The sequence below is a fragment of the Convolutriloba macropyga genome, chromosome 6 (genome assembly GCF_964194025.1).
Source record: "Convolutriloba macropyga chromosome 6, txConMacr16.3, whole genome shotgun sequence".
NCBI classification, from domain to species: Eukaryota; Metazoa; Xenacoelomorpha; order Acoela; family Convolutidae; genus Convolutriloba; species Convolutriloba macropyga.
In genome coordinates, this window is record NC_134473.1 from 22,429,096 (window position 1) to 22,445,617 (window position 16,522).

A 16,522-nucleotide genomic window follows, 5' to 3' on the forward strand; every position below is an offset into this window, starting at 1 on the left:
AGGTGTCAAAATGGGTAAATTTGGCAATGAAACGTCAAAAATCTAGAACCTTGGTGACCTCATAAAAGATCTTAAACGTTCAACACAAAAAGTATTTCAATGGAAAGATTTTACGCTTGCTAATGGTATCCATATTTTTTTAAAAATTTTTTGCTAAAAAAGATTGATGGTTAGAAATTAACTGAACGATAAACTGCAGTTCAGTTTGTAGTATACCTCTCCCGTCACTAAAATGCTGTTTAGAACTATTCAGGGTTTTATAAAAATAAAACCAACGGCCCTGGATCATTCGCTGATTTCTAACTACAATCAGGCCATGCTGTGGTGACAGCAGGATCATATCGTGATGATAGTAAAATCAATATGGGTTTGTGGATTCTCGGCTTTAAGTTTGGTATAGGCGTTATGGTCCTAGAATACAAATTCAGTAATGTTGCAGAAATATCGGCTGTATCTTTGAATCTTTTTTCTAATTAAGTAATCAGAACTGGGTTTACGAATGATAAACAAATACAACACAGATCTTTATCTCCGAGTTTTTACTTCGCCTATTTATCTATCTCTGAAACACTTTCTTTGCTAACATAGCTAATCAGATGAGCATTATGAATTTTAACAAAATCTGAAAACAATGTCAATAATTTGTTTTGACCTCCGAAAAATCAAAGCTCTTTTAACTGTTTCTTCTAATTCAATGAAACCGAGTCAAATAAACAGATGTTGAAAATTTGTCCTTAAGCTGCAAATAGGTCATTTATTGCTAGATTTGTAATAAGTGCTCAAATATAAATTAAGATAACACAAATTACTCAAAATTGTTAAATTTGTAGTGACAGCTAGAAGCGAACAAGATGTGATTGATGCAACACAAAACAAACTTGAATGACATTTGAACTTAGAAATCTTCAGCTAACTTTAGTGTATTCTTTCTTCGTAGAATACTTTGTTGATTATGGAGCAATTTCATGTCAAATAAAACGAAGAAATAGCTCTGTAAAATAATATGCTCTTTGATTTATTCAACTCTAGTTTTACCCTAAGTCGTTTGGCTAGTTTTCTGGTTTTCGACAGTGTTATTTAACAATTCATGCTGTTTGGCTTCCCGAAATTTTAGTTACTGAACATTTCCCAGACTGAGTTTAATTCAAAACTAAGTAAATTAAGGAAGAGTTTTATAAACACAATTCTTCATGTGGAACTCATTAGTAGAGTCTTTTATTCTGGAGAATTTTTCCACCCTACTACCGGTGTGAACAAATTACCCCAACTGAGTGAACACATTTGTTGATTTGAGGCCAGAAAATAAACAACCAAATGCACAAACATAAACCTCTGTGGTGAAAATGGCAACGTAACGGTATCCGGATTTAGTTAATCCCTGTCTAATTAGCACTCTCCTTAGAAAGACCATGATTTATAATTTTGCTAAAATATTTGATGTTTGATTTCGCTCTATTATTGCTTTCGAAGTCGTTCGATTATTCTTATAGCGTCTATATAATCAGATTGTGCCTATAAAAGATTACATGACAATTCGGTGATATCATTTACAATGTAATACGACCAAAGGAAAATTTAGGTAAGTGTACCGCATAATAATCTTGCTTTAAGCGAACAAAATTTCAAGTTCAGACCATAACAAACAACCTATAAAACCCAATCAGCCCTTAATAAGGTTTACGACCAGACAAAGGTCTGTTGAGTCAGATTTAGGGATAAAACGACCCGCTATGTTATGACTGTTAAAACTCAACAGCACTGCCAGATTCATAAAGTTCAAACAATGTTCCAAAACTTTTCAACTTTTATGCAGAGTTTTTGCTACATTTATTTCACATTTACATTTATGTTTACTATTTCGGCTGAAAATATTGTACATTGCACGAAAAACCTTGACCTGGAGGCCATATCATTACTTGTTATCTTTTTCTTCGACAACATTCTTTCGACAAATAGTTTTCAAAAACTTTTATGTAACATTCCAGCTTGCTTCTTTACAAATAACTAATAGACTCAATTATTTATCGAAGTACATGTTAAAGAAACGAGCCTAATGATTGCTCATAGTTGCCGTATATCGACTACAAAACAAACAAGAAAATAGGATGAAGGAAAATTTTTGGAGGCACAATATAAGCATCTGTTAGATCATCTCGTGGTTTAGACTATTTAAAGCAACAAAATTTTTAACTCAAAAGTAAAACACAGTAGAAGATTTTGTTACAATTTGAATGATTCTGTTGCAATATTGGCTTGTTTTTTTTCTGATAACCCTGTAATAAAAAATTTTAGCTCATGATGCCATTTTATTTCTGACTTTTTTTAATCTTCCTCTGAGATAGCTTTTTTTCAACATTTCCATCATTTTCTAATTGCGTTTTTCTGAGCATTATAATCTAAAACAATATGCAACGGTAGCACTATTTTTCAGGTGTTTGGCGGACGACGCTAACACTTATAGTTGAGATATCTTCGTTTTTAAAACATTACAGTTCATCGTTATATTTGGTTTTTTCTAACCAGAAACTACGAAAGTTCCAATGGTATTGTCGTTTTTAAACGTAAGAGATAATTGGCATTGTCAATTTTAAACGTAAAAAAGATTTGGCATCATCTTTATGCAGAAGAAGAATACAATTAGGGGAAACTCTACACAGAAAAAAAAATAATATCCGATCTAACGCCAAATTTTTTCTTATTTAAGCGTCAAAATCTTTTCAAGATAACCAATTCAGTTATAAAAATAAAAAAAATTATCAGATCAGATTAAAATAACTGAGAATTTTTATCTTTCTCTTTGATGGAAATTGGAACAGCAAAAAGCAAATTAGTAAAACTTAAAATGAAAGTTGTTGGAAGATAAAAGTTTGTATTCTGATTATCTCATCCAAACTCTATAAAACAATGCTGAATTTCTTGTCCTTAAGGCACAAAAATGAGCCAATATCGACGGATACTGAGAAGGAAACCTGTAGATCTGTTTATATGATTTTTTTCGGTCGAAAACAATTTTTCTAATTGTTTAGCGCAGCAATATTAACTTCGTTTTTGTTTAACATTCAGTACAGGAACAAGCATTCCCAAAACCGTGTGCAAAACAATCCGTTTATACTTGTGTGAGCTTTTCAATTGATTCCACGAAGTCTATTTTATCCTGATGGCGAAAATTTAATTTACATAAACTTTGGTTTATAAATATTATCAAAATAATAAATAGTGGCATTTTTCATTAGTTTACAGTTTTACCCTAGTATTAATCAACTCAGCGTTGTTTAATTCACCTATTTTAATGTCCATTCGAAGGTGGTTAGTATGAATGCCTTTCTTCTTAGAGTACTAAAAAATTATGGTTTCACCTTTTCATAATAATTAAAATTGGGTCATCTTCACCTCAGGCCGTCTTTCTCTGTAATTTTCCTCAACAACATACCGAAGGGTTCCTAAGGTGTGAAACAAACACAAGAACAATTCCTAGCGTATTAAACCCAGGATACCGAACGTGTCTCACGTATAGTAACCAAAGATACCGAATCTGGCTAAACCGAACATACCAACGCTTTCTTACGTTCCAGATCGAACAAACCGAAACGTTCTTTTTTCGAGACTGAACATACCGGATCTTGCTAAAACGAGCATACCGAGCTTTCGTATGTTCCAGACCAAAGATAACCATCATTTCTTACATTGAAAACCGGACATACCAAACATTTCTTGCGTTGTTTTTGATCGGTCTTATGAACTAGTGAGGTTAATCAAACAACCAACTGGTCTGTTACAGTAAAAGTGTAACAGTAAAAACAAACAACCAGCTGGTCTGTACATTTAAATTGTATTTCAACAATCCATTCGTTCTTCTTAGCTCGATGTACGGTTAAAACACACAAATTCCACATTATTACCAAAAATTTTGTTTCATTCCCACTTTTTTCGAGTGTCTAAACTAGAGTTAAATACGAGTGTGTCGAGTCTAAGTTCTCTTACGTTTTACTTCGTATCAATGATTGCAGATAACTCTGAAAAATTTTTTTAAAATTGTTTTTTAACTGTTTTTCTTTTGAGCTGATTGATACTAAACTGCTAACAGAATTGCTGACAAACAGGCCTGTACCTCCTTGATTTTTAGCTTCTAAGACATGAAGCAAGAGTAAAACTTCATAATTGTATCTGTGTATATTTTTCTTTAATTAGAATTCTCAAATCTTCTCTCAAGGAGGCAATGATAAAAATAGAGGCTCCATTTTTTGCTGTTTTTTATCAAATTCAACTCTTGTCGTGTTGGAAAACTTCCGAAACTCATTTCATTAATTTAGGGTCAAAAATTTTATTGTGAATGTTGAAATAAAATGAAACGGTTGGTCATACAGTCAATATAAACTACACCTACATTTTTGAAAGTGAAGCGTTTGCTCCAAAGTAAAAACTGAAAACTGAGTTGCCTAAAGTAGCTTTGACTCTGAAAATGAAAACAAATAAGAAAATTTGTGTAACAATTTTTTCAACAAGTAATGCAACATCATCATCTTTTATTTTTTAAGAATTCCAATCTTTTTTCGCAACACTTCAAAAATTTAAAACGGATAGAAGAATAGTTTTTTGAAGTTTTATCATCAGTTGTAATGAGTATCGCAAAAACGGCTTTAGCACTGGGTCTAAAATAGCCATCATGAACTGTATTATTGTATTTAGAATTGCAGTAAAGACAGTCATAATATAAAGTGCAGCCATATGATGCTTTTTGTTAGCATCTTGAAAAAAGAAACAAATTTTTTCGTTCCTCAATTATGAGGATAAAGATTTTTCTATCACTGTTGACTTTTTTTGCAGTTTTTCAAAATCTCAACCTGTAAAACTATCAGTGTTTAACAAAACAAATTCATTGATCATGTTTTAAATTTTTTTGCTCTTAGATGGTCATATAGTTTTCAGAAGCCGTCAATTGCGTTAATTATGATATATTAATTATTCTCAGAACTTCTGTAAAATTTTAATCTTTTTTACCGTATATATATATATATATATATATATATATATATATATATATATATATATATATATATATATATATTTACTATTCTAGTCAAAGTTTTGATTAAAAAACTTTGATATGTTTAGTCTTTTGAAGGATTTGAAGCAAGCAAGCCTAATGGCCTAAAAAAGCTCTGCTTATGTTTTCATAGTTCTCTTTTTAGAGCAACAAATCTGATCAAATTTCTCCTATCATAATTCTTTCCCTCGGTTTCAATCTGCCTCTCTAACTTGCTCGTTGAGCTCTGGTTGTTTGAATCGAGCTCTGGTTGTTTAAATTGCCCATAAATGTTTGTTTTTGTAAATCACAAAATTTCTTTTTCTGCCTGTATTGGAAGTAACCCACGGTTCTTATTATCTCGATAATTTGATCAGCGAAACAAGACAGAGAACAAGACTTATTAATTCGCCCAACCTATTAATTTTTTAAGCTTTATCAGCAGATTTTGACATTATTGGTCTGAAAGATTTTTATCGATGACGCAAGTTGTGAATTTCAAGAAAACAAAGAACTGAAGGTTTCCTGTCCGGTTTGTACGACATCAGTAATCTGTAAATGCATTTTCCTTCTTTCTCTCTTTCTGTCTTCATTTCTTTCTTTCTTCTTCATCACTATTATTCTTCTTTGTTGATGGTTGTTGGTTCCATTTCTTAGTTTTCTCCTTGTGGCGTATAGGTCCCTAGAGACTGGCTATTTGCATGTGTTTCCTATTCCCTAATTGTTTTTCTTTCCAGATTGCATTAATTCTCCGGTACACCACTCACATTATCCTAAGCTCGCCCCCCTCACTCGCTCTCTTTCTCTGTCCCCTTCCTCTCTCCTCATTTTGCACTTTCTCTCTCGATCTCTCCCTTCGCCCCCTTTTAAACAAATATTGGCCATTACCATTAGCTCTAGATCCCCCAATTTGCAATTAGCAACCATCACACCTACAATTTGCCCCCTTTCGTTATCAAGAGTTTAACTTTTTATTGTAGCCATCACTGTTTAAGTCTAGAGTTACTTTTCTCCAGAAAAGGTGAGTTTCTTTTTTCATTTTGTAACTCTACGCCCTCGTTACCTCTAAAACCTGCCAATTACTGTTTCAGATCAAATTTTAGGAAACCACATTGCCGAACAGATTTACTTCAAAACAAATTGAAATTTTTCTACGAAAGAATTACCAGAGAATTGTTTGCAAATATTTGTCATAGCTCGCAGTTTTTTCCAGAACACAGATCTTTCCAAAACTAAAGCGCCGAAGGGGCCTTGAAAGTGAGGTATTAAACTGCAAACAAAAAATAAGAAAACAACCGTTCAAGAACTCTTTTTTTCAGAATCGTCAGTATTTCATTGTCTTTTACCCCGTTTAAAAATTTTATCAAGATGCTTTTGGCGTGCAAATAATGGAACTGGCTTTCTGTTTTGGATAGAAGATTTAGGTACTGAATTTCCCAAGCTCTAAAAGTACAGTTTTGCAAATGAGATTTAAAAACTTGTTCACATGATTTGGTTTTCTGATTCATGATCAACTTGCAATTTTTCTTCTATAACTCATATTGTATTCAATTCACGTCCGTACAGCGTGAAATGTTTATGTTCGTTCACTGAAGCGTCGCAGCATAATTTTCCAGAAGGTTGAAATCTCATTTATCACTGTTTGCTGCTGCAATGTTGTCTCTAATTGCAATTGGTGCAGTTTATCATATTGAGAAAGAGTTTTCAAAAATGGCTTTTGTTTGTAGCAGAGTTTTGCTGCTCTGCTCACAAACAGTGAAAAGAGCAATACACCAGGCAGGCATAAATCCCATGTGTTTTGCTCTATTAAAATATTGGGGGCTAATTTGCAAGTACAATAAATGGAAGAAAGGGGAAACATTTTTACAAGTTGCCTCTCTTGTGTAACTTTTCACTTTTTATAGAAGAAACAAAAAGTGGCGAGCATTTTAGCAGAAAAGGAAGTAGTTGTAGTAGTATTAATATTACTACTACTACTACTACAACAACAACTACTACTACTAGTAGTTGAAATATAAGCAGTAGATTGCCGTGCTTTCTGCTCCAAAAGTGAGCTCGCCCCCCAGATTCATATAAAATCTTCTTTTTATTCTCATTTACCTCTCCCAATTATTCCTCTATTCCCGCACCATCGCCCAACTTTTCCCTCTTTTCCTTCGTTTTTCTCTAGCCCTAGACTCACAGGAGCGGGCTCAAGTGGTGCTCAAATTGCCACACGTACATAAAAGTGGTATGCTGGCTCTTAACTTTCAATTACCTTTTATATTTTACCTTTTTAACTTCCACCATGTAAATCAATTTCAGTTTAAAAATAGACCAGGATCAGATTCGGTTTGAAAGGTGAGTAGAAAATCCTCAAATTCTTTCGAAGTATTTCAGTAAAGTGCAGCTTAATAGTATCCTATCATTGTTTTTAGTATCTTAACATTATAGTGTCTTATAATTTCAGTATTTTATTGCCCTGTTTCAAAGTAGCGCACATATTGCTAAACAACTTTTGACAAAGGCAAAATACACTTAAACTGAGGGTAACATATGCAACATATGTTTGAATTTAGCTTGAGCATTGAAGATTTCAAAAATTGAGTTTTTTTTTAATCTAAGGAGACACTTTTCAGGATAAATATGCAGTATAGTTCAATCGAAACCAAAATTTTTGGACTGTTTTGTCACGTTCTCTCTGTAGATACCAAAGGCTATTTCAAAAACAATAATTTGCGTCCAGCAGTCGTCCAAAATTCTCAAACTAAACTCTCCAAAAAATATTGGACCAAAAAGATTGACTCTAGAAAAGCAAGGCAGTGTTTGCAAATATTGAGAAGACTATTGTTGGCACAAGGTTCACTCAATACAGAAACGTAATTTGAAGATCCGCCTGATGCCAGAAAAACTGCGGGTTTAAAAAAAAGAGTAACAAAATGAGATTTATAAATTTTAGGTTCGGGTAACTATAAAGAACTGGTGTCTTTGACGCTAGTGTCTATAAGGCTGCTGCTGTCGTTCTGGAGTCCTTAACGCTGTTTTTGTGAGTTAATCCAGTTTGTCGGTTGAATAAAAACTACGAACAAAACCTAAGTCATACATACTCGGTGCTACTTTTTGTAGATGCATGTCAATAGAAGAAAACGGGCTGATTTTAAATTTCGACCTGAAAATTTTTTATTTTTCAAAATGATTAGTAGATTAGTGATTACGCAAATATTTCTAGCAAAAATTTTACCTTAAAGAATTGATCAAGAATTGATTCCTAAAGAATTGAACTAATGGGACTGAAGTTATTTCTCTTTCGCCATCGTTAATTACGTAACCAAATCAGAAATTTGTTAACTGCTTAAAACGATTTTTTCGTTGCAATAGTTTTTTTTAAACAAAACTGAACTGATCTAGAAAATAATGCAATACTTTAGTACATATGATTTTTTTTAATTATATAAACTTTAAAGTTCTGGTTGTTCTGGATGCTACATACGGAAACAAAAAGGCAGTTTTTTTCATTTTTAATTATATTCAGTAACAAAAAACCAGTTTTATTATCTGATTGCCACTTACCAATTCCCATAGTCACAGCTTTTCATCATTTCTATCGTTGATTCATATTGGATTATGAACATTGCTATGAAATTCTTTGCTATGTATATATTGGCATTTTAAGCGTACGAAAATGGCTTATATTTATCGCTTAGATTATTTAAACCTCATGTAGCCTCATATTTTTTTGATTTCATATCATATAAAACAGAAAACAATCTAATTTCCCCTACATGGTGATAAGGTTCTTATAAGTGGCAAAGCAGAAACGTAACAAAAATGCATTTTGCAACAATCTAGCTCATGTATTAGGATTATAAAACACGGTATTCACTAAAAAATTTGAGTAACCTTACTCGTTGTTTAGTTGTGCCAATAACTACATAGCAGCGGTCAATAATGGATGTCAAAAATAAACGGAAATTTTTCAAGAATTTTTAGGGTAAACTAAGATAATGAATCAATATCTCATGAAAATTTTTATAATCTATCAGTAGTTTTTTACGAAATGTTTCTATTGTTCCCTATAATCTGATATCTGACTCATTTGCTGTTGCCATTTTCAAACTTGAAGATCTGAAAATTTTCAAGTTTAAGTTTTTGATCGAACACCAAAATGAGGGCAATCGTTTTTAACAAAATAATTGTATCGATATAGTATCAAGAAGTAAATTGCGCCTTAGCAATGGATTTCCATTGTTTGCAATAATTGTTTTGCTTATTGCCGCTCTCAAGTAGCCAGATCTTTTGTTTTCACTGACAAGTTTTAAAGTTTCTGAGTTCTTTTTTTGGGTTGCATGTTACTTATTATTAATCCATGGTTATGCATCAGACTTTTCAAAACAAACTTTTCATGATTATGTGTATGTTCAAGTTTTTTGCTGAATTGTCAAGACGCTCAGCCACTGCTAAAAAGCCTTCTCAAAAATTTCTGCTGAATGCCATTACGATGCAGAGGTATACCCAAATAGTCACGGGCAGATATGCCCGATGCGTGTATCTCGTGTTCGTTTTTACTATGTTAATACATTGAAAATTGAACAATGTTGAGGAAAATATCTACTTTAGCAGACACCGGCAAAATGGAAGGGAATATAAGAACCCGAGTTCGCAAAAGTGTCCTAATCCTATCCGCGAAATACAATTACAAACTTTATAAGCTATTTTTCGCACGGCTTGTATCCGCATCTGCTCCATTTATGTATCAATTTTTTGCACGCAATGTAGCTCAATTTTGCATATAATCCGCAGTTAAGCCTAACTTAATTAGTACTTATTTAATTAAGCCTAACTTATTACCACTAGTACTACTTTATTACTACTTTATTACTACTTATAGTACTTTATTACTACCTATTACTTTTTATTAGTACTATTTATTACTACTTATTTAAATCGGCCAGTCCCACATTGATATACAAAGCGTTTGATGTGCGAGGGATTTTCCGGAAAAAAAATCAGTTTTTGTGGTTGCATGTATTTAAAGCACTTTAAAGCTTTGAAGCTTCAATTAAATCTTTATTAAAGTGCTTATTGCATGCTCAAAATGTGCGCAAATAATAGATACTTCAATTGAGCGGAAACGTGCAACAAGACTTGTAATCTACGTTTCGTTCCGAATGTTCTTTTATTTCGCAAAATTGGCGGAACCCTTTTTGCGAAAAGTAAGATACGAAAGATGTCTCCTAATTTCGTTCATTGTATGTATCTAATTTTCGAACCAATTTTACTAAGGCGGAAATTTTGGGGTATACCTCTGCGTCGTCGTAATCATTTAACCAAAATAAGAACAATTGAGCAAAAAAAGTTTCATTCTTTCTTTTGATCACATAAAGAGGAACCCTTTTTATGAACGATGAGATTGCGTACTGTTACCAAGTTATTGATCCAGTTGTTGTCGTCAACTATACCACTGCGTAAATAGAATAAGTGCTCGTAAAGTTAGTTTCATAGTTTATTCCCATTAGATTGCATTCGTTTCATAATTTAACTTCTATTGTTTTCAGGTGATTATCAGAAATGAAAGTAGAAAACAGACGTAAAAATGCTTAGACTAGTACATTTGTCGAATTGTTAAGTGTTTGAGAAATTCTAATCAACTTCTATGTGTTTTAAGCGTTTTCCAATTGCTTTAGGGAAAAACGAAGTTGCCGTCCCCAAATGTAGTTAAACTTATGAAAAATTACCAAAAATTTAGATGAAACTATCTATTAAGCGCCTGGTTGAGAATTTGTTGTCTTAATTAAGACACATACTTGGTCTGGATTTGCTTGACAGTACGAAATAGTTATGCAAATTGTTGCTCAAAGGTGGCCGAAAACGTTTGGCGTTTGAAAGCCACCAAAGATGTTTTTATTGATTGGTGTTTGCGTGTTTCAGACTTGCTTGCGGATATTCGTGTGTGTGACCCGCCGTGCACTAGTTTGGAAGGGCGGATCTGAATAAATATGTCAGAAGAGAGAGTGATAAATGATCAGTTTCAATTGTCTCAACACGACACTTCTTCCCTTCATTTTATATCTCACAAATTCAAGTTTTAATCCAATATGGTACATTTCAGCCGGCATAAAACAGACAAAATTTAAAAACCAATCACATTTTTGGAAGATCTAATGGCTCTAAACCTGCACATGCAAATCTCAAACCTCCTTGACACACGGAAAAAGAGATGTGGACGCTAAAAACCGCTTAAAATTGTACGAATTGCGATTTCTAGCGTTGAATTCGGTTAAAAAAATTCACCGCAAAAAATCGCAAATCTTACAAAAATCACCGGTAAATTTACCAAATATCTTTAGCGCTGAAATATAAGATATAGGAATAACGGCGAATGCGCTGAAAGCGCTGAAAAATTTCACCGCTAAAAACCGCAAACTGTGCAGTTTCACCGCTAAGTTAGCACAATTTTCCATCTACTCAACTTTTTAATGAGAATATGTAAGATTTGAGTTGAAGGCGTTGAACTTCTTTGCGTGTCATTTTTACTATTTTTTTTAGCAAACAGCAGACAGATGGAAGACTTTTAAAAAATTGGCAAAAGAAATTATATAATTCACAAAAATGTATTTCATTGCAGCTTCTGCGTCAAATGAGATAAAAGCTCAAATAATTTGTTACTTTTTGTTTTAGCGACCCCGCAGAAGAAAATTTTTGGCATGCAAGAATTGATTCAACAAACTCAAAACTAGTCTTTTACTGCGCTGACGTCTGGAACAGTCAAATAATTGTAGTGTTTTTCTAGATTTGTATCTCTTTTTTCATAAAGGTTAATAAAAATTTTGTCAAAAATAGTAGTTCTGAATTGATTCATAGCAGAACTCAAATAAACGCTTTCAAGAATTCAACAATTTTGATATGTATGGGCTTGTATGTATAATTCAATCGTGGACATACTAAAACACCAAGAATTTATAGTGTAGCTTCCCTAGAATAAAATACAATTGCTTATTCTGAATTTGAATAAAAACTTTCTGTAATCGTTCACTGGTCGATAACTTAGTGTTATCTTTAAGATTCTTTCAATACATTTGACAGATGCAGTAAAACATTAAATGCTTGCAATTTTCAAACAATGTCTTGCAAGAAATTTAGAAAAAAAGTTTAATAATTGCTCTCGAACTAAGCTCCTATCAATATTGCTTTCTATCTATGCAGTTTTTCGCTTGATCAACTTTACTACTGATTGTTTTTGTAGTTTTTGTCCTCAAAAAAGTAAAGCCAGAGGGCACTAAGTCGCCGTGCAACTTTCATGGTGTAATAGTATGCTCTAAGTGTATAATTCCCCGAAGCTGCTGAGGAATATTTGATGGGGCCGGCACTCATTGTATGAAGGGCAATTTTAAGAGGTTTGTGTAAACATCTCCCCACTCATTTTATCTCCCTCCCCTCTCTCAGTAAGGCTGGTTCCTTAAGCTAGTAACTATATAAAGGAGCGCACCCCTAGACAGTCGTTTGAGGTTATGTTTAATTTAGGAATTAACCAAAAACCAAGTTGCTGTAAAAAAAAGTCGAAGAATATAAGATCTAACAGATACTTTGCAAGATGTTGTTGATGTCTTTTTATAGGGTTGTTGAAGTTACATGATTTAATACTGGTCAATGTCAGAATAACAAAAATGTCAATTACGTTTTCAAAGAGCAAAGAATTGTTTTTAATTGTGAAATTTTGACTCATGTTCACGGAAATTCATCAAATATTCTCTTCTTTGTACGATCATTTTCATGTTTTTTGGTAAATAGCATTCTTACTCAACAAAGTGAAAGCACTTTTGACCGTGAAAGTGGAAAATTTATAGAGCCATAAAAGACTGATAATAGAACCATTTATGTAGCTGACTGATGCTTATATTATCCATGCTCCTTAAACTTTCAAAAATTGCTGCAATAGTATTTTTGATGACTTCTGGCCAATTTGATTTTATCTGAATGATGAGCTCAAAAGCCTTATGGGCAACAATGGAAAAGATCGCGTCGTGGTCAATAAATCAAGAACAAAAGAACATGCAGTGATTGCTAGCCTTACTCCCCCTTACTTTCCCTTACTCAAAACTGCTCGTTAACAATAAAGTAATGTTTTTTTTCAAAAGTTACGCCAAGTTTTGGAAAAATTTTAGGTAGCAAAATGAAAAAATGTATTTTGCAAAAAAATATATTTTTCAATATAACCCATATTAGTATAATCTGTTAAAGTTGTTATTATTTTAATCTCTGTCTGTTTCTGCCGAAGATTAGGATTGTTACACAAAAATTTGCAAGACAAGAATACTGATAGAAAAACAAAACAGGCTCAAACAAATTATAATTTTATCTTGAAGAATTTGATTAAAACATTTTGAGTAATTCGACCGATAGAGAAATTTGGTTCTACATAATCTTTGGGTAATGTCAGAGTTACTACAAAACATCAAGTGATACAAAGTTTATTAATGGTTTAGTAATATTAAACCCTTTACCCTTCGTTGAGTTATTAATTACTTTGTTTATGCATTTCATTGTTTGAATTGGCTTATTAAACTGAAGCTATCGTAAAGTTCGTATCCTTTCATTTGACCTTCTAATTATGAGTTAAATTTATACCTGTTTAACTGCTCACAGCAACTGATAAGGTTATTTTGTTGATACATTGGATAATCAGTTAGTGGTTATAAATAGATTATAATTTATCGAAAATGGCAGATCTAGACCGGCCTGACCAAAATAACCCGGCGTGCGTTCGGTTCTCGGATGAACATACAGAGCCCGGGCTGGAATCGAATAACAACCCGGCCGGTTTAACAAATAGCAACAAAAACAACAACCAAATTAGCCCGAATTCGAACCACGTTGATGGTAGCAACCGTACAACGTCCGAATCTTTGGAGCAGAGTGTAGAACTAGAAGAAGCTTTAGGTTACTTGGCAACCAGAAAGACTTGGCACTTTTTAATATTCCTGGCGATTGCTTCTTTTGATATTCCATTTGCATTCAATTTGATGATTCCAGTGTTCCTGGTAGCACCCAATGAAGGTCCACAAGATCCCTGTTTTTACTGTTTGGGTAATGAGAGGGTGTCCATTGACCCCTATAGCAACTCCACTTTTATTACTACCACAAACCGCCAATCCGAGTCTACTTCAGGTGAGAAATTCATATGTTGATATTTTTTGTCTTTAAATTTCTAATAATATTACCTGCAATTTTGTTAATAGCTTTGATCATTTTATGTCAATGTCATGCAAATTTTTTTGCATGATAATGAGTTTTTGAAAACATCAAAATAGGCGTCACTGATCAAGTCGATTTAAGACACAATCATGAAAGTAACCGTAACGTCAACACTCCCATGTCTGTGTGATTTAAATTTTATATGAGTCAAGAGCTTCAATTGGTCAAAACTCCAGAAAATGATAATTTACACGGATGAAATGCAAATGGGCACCTGTCAGTTTTCTGCAAACATCCGTAAGATTAGCTGCAGGTGAAATGTGCTCATTTTGATCTTACCTCCATTGATCTTACCTCCATTGACATAATTAATTTTCTGCATTTGAGATCGGATCTTTCCTGTTCATACCCCCCATACGTTATGCACCCCCAATTACTAGGCACGTGTCATTACATAGTAAATTATTATAAAAAATAACACGTGCTTCTGGGGAGTGCAAATGATATGTACCCACTAAGCGCCAGGGGCACAAACGGGAAAGATGTTTGAGATCAACAGGTTTGCGCTCAAGTTGAACAAATTTCATGAGCAACTTTTTTTAATATTGCTTGCGGAAAACTGGCAAATTTTTATTTGGATTTCCTTCGCACACAAAATTGACAGTTCTCCTGAAATAACACTTCTCATTTTTCTAACTGATATGTGATGACTGACAAAGAAGTAAAAAGAAAGGGTTCGAAAATTGCTAATCAAATTTGATTTGAAAAACGAACAGTTTGCTATTTAAAAATACAATTTGAGCGTGAGTTTTAGAAACAATTATTAGGAAAAAAATTGACAGAGAATAAACTCATCCGGAACGTTTTTTGCTGGAATTAAAATTTTCTAATAAATATTGCTTATAAATTGTCCAAATTTTGCAGCAAAGAGCTCTTGCAAATGTTTTTTGCCATTAGATGACGTACAGTACGCATTATGATTATGATGTCCAAAAGACGCAAGATTATGATGTCCAAAAGATTGGCCTCAGTCTGTCTTGTGCCATAATTCTCAACAACCGTTTCCCTTATTCTGATTCAATTCCATAATTCTATCAAAAAAATTTTCAGATTAACAATGACGCCGTACAATACGATCCTTTAAGCGCCCTAACCGTTTTCAATTCCTGAAAAAGCTCACTTCTGAATCTTTAATTGAATAGAGATCACGTGGGTGAAATTTAATTTTCACCCACGTGAAACGTCGCATATTCTAAGTAAGCTTCGCTAGCCCTGTTCTTGCATACTTCTACTTAATCAGTCCAATATCTTTATCTCTTTCTAAAAATTTTTTTTGCCAGCTTTCTAAATATTATTTGATTCAGTTAGTTATGGCTCTCGATCTATGCTCGAAGTTTTATGAATCCTAGGTGAAGTTGATCAATCCAATCAATAATTTATTAAATTGGTGCGTTTTTCGTGACAGCTTTTGCTTTGATCCAAGCTGTGTTCTATTTGACAAAACTTTCAAAAATTTTTTGCTTTGATTCTATGCAAGTGATTCCGAATACAATGACCAAGTTTTCAGATACACTAATTGTTTTTCTGTTCTCGGGTTTTAAATTCGTAGAAATTTGCTATTACGTTTTAGTTCTCAGAAAAGCTTGGTTATCTCTGTTAGAAAGTTGAGAGAAAACTACATAATGTAAATTGTGCACAATATAAGCTTTTTATGAAGCTCTGCTTGTTCAACGTATAATTGGCTAGAGAAAAACCTCGAGAAGCAACAAAATAACATGAGAATGGATTACAAGAGATGCCCAAATTCGAGAGTTTTAGACCAGTTGTTGTAATGGTTGGCACACTAGGCTTGCAAGTAAGAGATGCTGGTTCGAATCCAGTACAGGTTCATTTTCACAGTAGTTGCTCCTGCTTAGACCCCCTAGCAATCTCAAAACCAATATCATGTGGGTGCTGAAGTCAACAGGGCTTCGCTCAACAGATTTTTCCTTTAAGAAACTTTACTGAATAGCTAAGGGCTGATTTGCCCTCACTTGTTAGCATTATTCGCACCCTATTTTCATACATTTGGTACCCTCACTGCGGTGATATGAAATCTACAACCACAACACAGCCGATGCTCTAATTAGGAAAGCTAAAAAATACTATAAAGCTTTATCAGCTCGCAATATTCATTTTTCCTCACAAAATACTTCTTGTTTATATTATTCTCAACAAATCAATACTTTATACTGCAAGCACGACTTTAAAATTCAGGCATATATCACTAAAGGTATATATCATATTTTTATATTGTTTTTCTGTGGATAATTGTTACAGTGATTAAAT

The 16,522-nt window shown here is 33.2% G+C and overlaps 1 protein-coding gene across 1 annotated transcript in view; it reads left to right on the forward strand.

Moving 5' to 3' along the window:
• The first annotated feature begins 924 nt into the window (after positions 1 to 924).
• The window catches only part of LOC142341261 (organic cation transporter protein-like), a 48,155-nt gene continuing 32,557 nt past the window's right edge, over positions 925 to 16,522 (forward strand). Inside the window, exons 1-3 of the mRNA XM_075392180.1 lie at positions 925 to 1,579; positions 10,931 to 11,100; positions 13,278 to 14,167. Of these exons, the coding sequence (XP_075248295.1) occupies positions 13,720 to 14,167 (448 nt within the window). The 5' untranslated portion in view covers positions 925 to 1,579; positions 10,931 to 11,100; positions 13,278 to 13,719. The remainder of the gene's footprint in view (positions 1,580 to 10,930; positions 11,101 to 13,277; positions 14,168 to 16,522) is intronic.